An 8,147-nucleotide genomic window follows, 5' to 3' on the forward strand; every position below is an offset into this window, starting at 1 on the left:
ATTATTCCCACTTTTCAAACATAAGAATGGAAAAGTGGGGAACAGAAAAGAAGAAGAGATTTAGCTTAACATTTGACTACGCCACATGTTTCAGAAATATAAGCGACAGTGCCGTGATATCATTTATTTTAATAAACAGAAATATTTTAGTGTGCAATTATATTAATTGTTATTGTTAATTATCCGAAAGTTGACAAGTTTTAAAGAGATGGAGATAGAAATGGAGATAGAAACAGTAACATTAATACTGAAAGAGATACGATTCAGAGTCAGTAAGCAAAAACTAATCCGCAAAAGTCAATTTTTTGCCACGCTTCTATCCAAAAATTATATTGATTATCACAAAACGGAACATACTATCTTATATGATATTTCTGTAACATCGATGCAGGTAACTTAATTCAAATTTCTCTTTGTATAATATTCGTTTTTTAAAGTTAAAAATCCATCCACGTGGTTCTATTAAAGACTTAAAGGATTAGATTGAATTAAATAATAAATTAAATATAAATAATAATCTTGATGCTGTAAGAACATAAAAAAATAGATCAAAATTTTATTATATTTACGGTAGATTACGGTGGTTTAAATATTTTTTTGAATAAAGCGTATGCTTCATTTAAAAATTTCAAAAAAAAATCTCGTGAAATATTTCATTTTAGAGCAACTTATTTTAATATAATATAAGTAAATAATATAAATAATAAATATAATATAATATAATATAAATAATATAATATAAATATAATATAATATAAATAAATATATATATTTTTTTATATAATATAAATAATATAATATAAATATAATATAAATATAAATAAATATAATATAAATAAATAAATATATATTTTTATTGCCATTTTTTTATCTATAATAGGATATACTAGATCCGATTCCAAACATATTTTGTGTATACATGTATGTATATATGTCGTGCATTTGTGTATGCGATCGTGCGTGGTAGAAATACTAGAATATGTTAGATCCAACAGAGTAAATTCAGTTGAATGAAGCATCTTGTATATGACGTGTATGTATACGTGCATGTATGACATATATACATGATATGCATATATTTGCATACAACATGCATTTGCAATTAGTTCTAGCATATTCTATTGCAGATAGAAAAAAGTAGATAAAAATATATCTAAGTATATAGATATATTTTATCTATAAGAATAGATAAAAATTAATATCTTTTTAATGACTTATTTTTTTCATAAATGCAACAATTAAAAGATTGCAATTACGATATTTCTTAAAAATATTTCTTAAAAATAGATTTACAAATTTAAAAAAAAAAAATATATATATAGATTCTCTAAATTTTTAAATTTATATAGATTATATGAAAACGCTAGAATAAATTTTTTGTATCTCTCTCTCTCTCTCTCTCTCTGTGTGTGTGTGTGTGTGTGTGTGTGTGTGTGTGTGTGTGTGTTTGCGTGCGCGTGCGTGTGCGTGTGCGTGTGCGTGCGAAACATTATATTTTATTAAAATAAATCATCTTGCTGTTCAATCCAAATACTGAGACAATAATTTTGTAGATGTTTCTTAATTGGATTGAGTGGGATTACTTTCCCTCAGGAGAGATTAAAAGGAAAGTGTTCAATGATTTGTATGACTTATTGGAAATAAGTGTCTTATTTGGAACAGATGAACTGATAGAACGTATAACATATAATTTTGAACAACGATATATGACACCAGAATATCTACTTGATATTTGGTTACGTGCTGAAGAATTAGGAATTAAAATTTTACGAGATCTTTCTTTGTCAGCTAGTTTAGATTGTTTTATAGAGCTACCTCTTGATTCGCTCATTAAATTGAAAAAGGATGATTTTTTTAAGTTAATTGGCAACATTAATATTACATGCACAAAAGGTTATTTAGATCATGTTATTAAAAAATGGGCAGATTTTAACAAGGTAAATATAATAATTACAAAAACAATATTTTATAAATTTTATTTCAATATCAGAGAAATAATATAAAAATTATAATAATTTTTTATTTAAAATTGTACATATTTCAAATTTTAAGACATAAGATTCAGAATACCCATTTTGATCTGTTTGATGTAATATGCTATTATATTCTATTATGCATTAATACGTTTTATAACTTTCTCTTCGTATAATAAAAAATTTTTAATACAGGAGGAACTTCCTATAAATATCATAAAGGAGAAACAGAAAAACACTTTACAAGCTATTGTAACCTCAGAAAATTCTAATATTAACAGTTTTTCTATATATTGCTGGGATGGTAAAAAATTCTTTAAATTTACTTCCTTCAATTATCCTAAAAGCATTATTACTTGCAATCACACTCGCCCGTTGGAAGGAGAAAGGATTGTTGCTAGAGGTATGCTATCTTTTATCTTATCCTGTTTTATCTATCCTATTTACTACTTTACATAATATTTTAGGATATAATTTGTATCTTCTTGGAGGCCAATATACTTGTGACGGAAGTTATAATAAATACATATGGCGATATTCTTTGATTTCAAAGAGATGGTTTCTTCAGACAGTGTAAGGATACTAATAATAAAACAGATGCGAGATAGGTATAATTATAGATAGATAGATTTATTAAAAGAGACCATCTCTTAAAATAATTTTCATTAATATTTTAGAATGCCAATTAAAAGAAAAGATATGATTGCTGTATTTGTAAAAAGTAAATTAATAATTCTAGCTGGTATAGGACAACATGGAGGAAGAGTTGATCGTGTGAATATTTATGATGTACATACAGGTAATTTTAATATGTTGAGAATTATGCTCTATATGAATATATTATATTAGCATATTAAGGACACTAGCTTGACTCTCATTATCTCTTTTGTTTTATTATTTAATTTTTTTAAATGGCCTTTAACTTTAAGTAAGTTAAATAAAAAATGTATGTAGTATTATATGTGAGAGTCTTTAATGATTTGAATATTCATAATAGTCATAACGAAGATTATTATGTATAATTATGTATTTATTATGTATAATTTTTCAGATACGAATTATATCGGATTACTTTTTGTAATTATCTTTCTTTGTAAATATAATCTCAACCGAAATTTATCATAAAAACACAAATTATTTTGTTATATTAATGTAATTAATTAAAATTTGTTTTACTAATGCACAGATACATGGATAGAAGATGAGTTTTCACATATTTGGAGAAGTAATACTAAACATTTTGTTGCAAATGAAAACTTGTACATTTTCGAAAAAAATCGCAATGGTTCTTGCATTTATATTTATTCATCTAAACTGGATTGCTGGCAATTTTTTAATTTCTCGATGAATAATCCTTTCTTTTCATTTATCCATAAACATGACATTCCAGAAAAGACACTGTTACTCATATTTGACAGTGCAAGGTGTTGTGGTAAATATTACAATTTATGCATCATATGAGTGTAAAAAAAAATATTTAAAATTTATTATGTATTATATTTCTTTTTGCAGATACAAAAGTAGCTGTTTTAAAAGTTGCATGTAATATGAAAAATTGTCGATTACACATCGATTACAAATATATAAATATACCATTTAATCATATAAATAATTTTAAATATTACTCTTTATGGTACGAACATAAGCTTTTAAAGAACAAGTACAGATTAAATATGAACTATAATAGTATAGACTTCTTCGAAGTATTATCAAATAAGGATGAATGTATAAAAGAGACCATTAGCTTCCTGATAGCATGTTGCAACAGCACATTTGATTGGAATTCATATAATAAAATTAAATATTCATTTGATAATTTGCATTTGCATTATATCCATTTACATAATTTACCTTTATTGGATTGTAAATCAGAATTTTTTAGTTTAATGGATCTACATCACTTGCGTATATCACTACTATGATATACAAATTGATTTATATTTAATTTAGGAATAAGCTTTAGCTATAACCTTATTGTTTGTTACTGCTGCATTTAAAAACAGCGACACGATTGCGATATAAAAAATTGTTCCTAATTTATAGAGCCAAAAATATTTAATAAATAGGATTATTAAAATTTTTATTAACATATGTGATTCATCTTAAGGATAATGTATAATATTGAGTTAAGTTTTTAAATAAGTACAACTTATCTATCAAAGTTACATACTCTGTTAAAATTAATGTACTTTATTATCAAAAATATTCACTTATAGATAAGTAAATATGAAGTTAATGTATTCTACCTCTATATAATATGAAGTTAATTACTCTGTTACTAAATATATTTATTTATTAGTAATTTATTAATGATTAATGATTTCGAAAGCAATTATATAATTTGAAAATATTAAATTTTCCGAAACACATAGATATATGATTTTGTTAAATTACAAAGTTTGTCTGCAAATCTTTCTTTCTCTCTTTGATGCGGTTTTCTTTGCTATGTTATTAAATTATGATAAGTCTAAATATTAGGTGCAGTCATCAAATTTTATTATTTATAAAAAAAATTGTTAGCTTAGAGTTAAATTAGAAGTCATACATATATCGTATACTCCTCATTGCTCTTAAATTGAGACTGATATATAAACAAGTAATTACATTTAGTAAGTTTTCCAAAAACAAAACATAAATAATTTAAATATTTTAACATTTAAACATTTTTATAGACTGACAAAGTATTTTAATATTGGAAATAGAAATCTCGATCGCGCGCGCACGCGTATGTGATCTATGTGATGTTTGATAATAAAAACAGCATCAAAGTTATCTCTTTTTATTTTATTTATTAATTTGAATATAATTTCTTGAAAAATTGTAAAATAATTGTTTAAATTGAAAAGTGTTAAAAATGTTCCATTTATAAGACATATATAAAATCAATGCTTTTAATAATAATAATAAGTAATACCAATCAATCAAAAAATCCTATAGTCCCTATGTTGATAAAAAGTAACGTAGCTAATAAAATAAATTACAACTAGTTCTTATGACAAACAATAAGTTGATTTTCTCTCTTGTTGTACGTACACATTCGTAAAGTTCATTGACACGGCTTGCCTACAAAATCTGTCCCTAAAAGATTATCCCCACCATTATTCCCACTTTTCAAACATAAGAATTGAGAAGTGGGGAACAGAAAGGAGATCTAGCTTAACATTTGACTACGCCACATGTTTCAGAAATATAAGCGACAGTGCCGTGATATCATTTATTTTAATAAACAGAAATATTTTAGTGTGCAATTATATTAATTGTTATTGTTAATTATCCGAAAGTTGACAAGTTTTAAAGAGATGGAGATAGAAATGGAGATAGAAACAGTAACATTAATACTGAAAGAGATACGATTCAGAGTCAGTAAGCAAAAACTAATCCGCAAAAGTCAATTTTTTGCCGTGCTTCTATCCAAAAATTATATTGATTATCATAAAACGGAACATACTATCTTGTATGATATTCCTGTAACTATAATGGAGGTAAGTTAATTCAAATTTCTCTTTGTATAATATTCGTATTTTTTAATTTAAAGTTAAAAATCCGTCCACGTGGTTCTATTAAAGACTTAAAAGATTAGATTGAATTAAATAGTAAATTATATATAAATAATAATCTTGATGCTGTAAGAACATAAAAAATAGATCACAAAATTTTATTATATTTACGGTGAATTAAATATCTTTTTGAATAAAGCGTATGCCTTACTTAAAAATTTCAAAAATTTCGTAAAATATTTCATTTTAGAGCAACTTATTTTAACTATATAATATAAATAAATAAATATATATATATATATATATTTTTTTTTATTGCCATTTTTTTTATCTATAATAGAATATACTAGATCCGATTGCAAATGTATTTTGTGTATACATGTATGTGTATATGTCGTGCGTTTTGGCATGCGGACGTGCATAATAGAAATGCTAGAATATACTAGAATATGCTAGATCCAATAGAATATGGTAATTCAGTTGAATGATGCATTTTTTATATGACGTGTATGTATGCGCACATGCACGACATATACACTTACACATTTATGCATATACAACATGCATTTGCATTAGTTCTAACATATTCTATTGTAGATAGAAAAAATTAGTATAGTCAAAAATTAATATAATATTAATTTTATATATATATATATATATATATATATATATATATATACACATAGATTCTCTAAATTTTTAAATTTTATAGATTATATGAAAACGCTAGAATAGTTTTGTATCTGTATGTGTGGGTAGGTGCGGGCGCGCGCGCGTGTGTGTGTGTGTGTGTGTGTGTGTGTGTGTGTGTGTGTGTGTGTGTGTGTGTGTGTGTGTGTGTGTGTGTGTGTGTGTGCGTGCGTGTGTTTTCGTGTGTGCGCGCGCGCACGCGTGTGCGAAACATTATATTTTATTAAAATAAATTATCTTGTTGTTCAATCCAAATACAGAGACAATAATTTTGTAGATGTTTCTTCATTGGATTGAGTATAATCACCTTCCTTCCCCTCTAAAGAGACAGACTAAAAGGAGAGTGTTTAAGAATTTATATGTCTTACTGGAAATAAGTGTCTTATTTGCAACAGATGAACTGATAGAACATATAACATACATTTTTGAACGACTATATATGACACCAGAATATCTACTTGATATTTGGTTACGTGCTGAAGAATTAGGAATTAAAATTTTACGAGATCTTTCTTTGTTAAGTAGTTTAGATTGTTTTGAAGAGCTACCTCTTGATTCGCTCCTTAAATTGAAAAAGAGTGATTTTTTTAAGTTAATTGGTAACATTAATATTACATGCACAAAAGATTATTTCAATCAAGTTTTTAAAGAATGGGCAGATTATAATAAGGTAAACATAATGATTACATAAATAATATTTTATAAATTTTATTTCAATATCTTAAAAATAATATAAAAATTATAATAATTTTTTATTTAAAGTTGTACATATTTCAAATTATAAGACATAAGTTTAAAATATCCATTTTGATCTGTTTGATGTAATATGCCATTATATTTTATTATGCATTAACACACGTTTTATAACTGTCTCTTCGTATAATAAAAAATTTTTAATACAGGAGGAACTTCTTATAAATATCATAAAAAAAGAACAGAAAAATACTTTTCAAGCAATTATAATCTCAGAAAATTCTAATATAAACAGCGACTTTTCTATATATTGCTGGGATGGTAAAGAATTCTTTAAATTTACCTCTTTCAAATACCCTGAAGGCATTATTGGAATTTGTAATCGCACCCGCCCGTTGGAAGGAGAAAGGATTGTTGCTAGAGGTATCTTGCTATCTTTTATCTTATCCTGTTTTATCTATCCTATTTACTACTTTACATAATATTTTAGGATATAATTTGTATCTTCTTGGAGGACAATATACTTGTGACGGAAGTTATAACAAATACATATGGCGATATTCTTTGTTTTCAAAAAAATGGTTTCGTCAGACAGTGTAAGGATTCTAACAATAAAATAGATGAGAGATCGCTGTAATTATAGATAGATAGATTTACTAAAAGAGATCATCTCTTAAAATAATTTTCATTAATATTTTAGAATGCCAATTAAAAGAAAAGATATGATTGCTGTATTTGTAAAAAGTAAATTAATAATTCTAGCTGGTATAGGAGAACATGGAAGAAGAGTTGATCGTGTGAATATTTATGATGTACATACAGGTAATTTTAATATGTTTGAATATATTATATTAGTATATTAAGGATATATTAAGGACTAATTTGACTCTCCTTATCTCTTTTATTTAATCTTTTAAATGGCCTTTAACTTTAAATAAATTAAATAAAAAAATGTATGTAGTATTATATGTGAGAGTCTTTAATGATTTGAATATACATAATAGTCCGTAACAAAGATTATTATGTATAATTTTTCAGATACGAATTATATCGGACTTTTACTTTTTATAATTATCTTTCTTCGTGAATATATTCTCAACCGAAATTTATCATAAAAACACAAATTATTTTGTTATATTAACGTAATTAATTAAAATTTGTTTTTCCAATGCACAGATACATGGATAAAAGATGAGTTTTCACATATTTGGAAAAGTAATACTAAACATTTTGTTATAAATGGAACCTTGTACATTTTCGATAAAAATGACATTGGTTCTTACATTAGTATTTA

General features: G+C 25.2%; 2 protein-coding genes across 2 annotated transcripts; both read left to right on the top strand.

Annotated features, from left to right (window-relative positions):
• The first annotated feature begins 1,599 nt into the window (after positions 1-1,599).
• On the top strand, positions 1,600-2,826 carry LOC148938296 (uncharacterized). Its single transcript, XM_089082689.1, has 4 exons — positions 1,600-1,937; positions 2,169-2,376; positions 2,441-2,546; positions 2,651-2,826. Exons 1-4 carry the CDS (start codon positions 1,707-1,709, stop codon positions 2,820-2,822), a joined length of 717 nt encoding a protein of 238 aa, XP_088938815.1. The 5' UTR covers positions 1,600-1,706; the 3' UTR covers positions 2,823-2,826.
• Positions 2,827-5,272: 2,446 nt separating this feature from the next.
• LOC148938297 (uncharacterized) lies at positions 5,273-7,882 on the top strand. Its single transcript, XM_089077060.1, has 4 exons — positions 5,273-5,461; positions 6,438-6,767; positions 7,181-7,449; positions 7,554-7,882. The coding sequence occupies exons 1-4, from the start codon at positions 5,273-5,275 to the stop codon at positions 7,714-7,716; spliced, it is 951 nt and encodes a 316-aa protein (XP_088933186.1). The 3' UTR covers positions 7,717-7,882.
• Positions 7,883-8,147: the final 265 nt, after the last annotated feature.

Source organism: Pogonomyrmex barbatus, unplaced genomic scaffold (genome assembly GCF_055798465.1).
Source record: "Pogonomyrmex barbatus isolate J1 unplaced genomic scaffold, ASM5579846v1 scaffold1, whole genome shotgun sequence".
Lineage (NCBI taxonomy): Eukaryota > Metazoa > Arthropoda > Insecta > Hymenoptera > Formicidae > Pogonomyrmex > Pogonomyrmex barbatus.

What these genes read in the sequence shown, in the direction of transcription:
- LOC148938296 (XM_089082689.1), top strand. Translation starts at nt 1,707, where the DNA reads ATGACACCAGAATATCTACTTGATATTTGGTTACGTGCTGAAGAATTA. An exon ending in AGAAAGGATTGTTGCTAGAG is followed by an intron (nt 2,377 to 2,440) that starts GTATGCTATCTT and finishes ATAATATTTTAG; the next exon opens with GATATAATTTGTATCTTCTT. An exon ending in AGATGGTTTCTTCAGACAGT is followed by an intron (nt 2,547 to 2,650) that starts GTAAGGATACTA and finishes TTAATATTTTAG; the next exon opens with AATGCCAATTAAAAGAAAAG.
- LOC148938297 (XM_089077060.1), top strand. Translation starts at nt 5,273, where the DNA reads ATGGAGATAGAAATGGAGATAGAAACAGTAACATTAATACTGAAAGAG. An exon ending in TTAAGTTAATTGGTAACATT is followed by an intron (nt 6,768 to 7,180) that starts AATATTACATGC and finishes GGGATGGTAAAG; the next exon opens with AATTCTTTAAATTTACCTCT. An exon ending in AAATGGTTTCGTCAGACAGT is followed by an intron (nt 7,450 to 7,553) that starts GTAAGGATTCTA and finishes TTAATATTTTAG; the next exon opens with AATGCCAATTAAAAGAAAAG.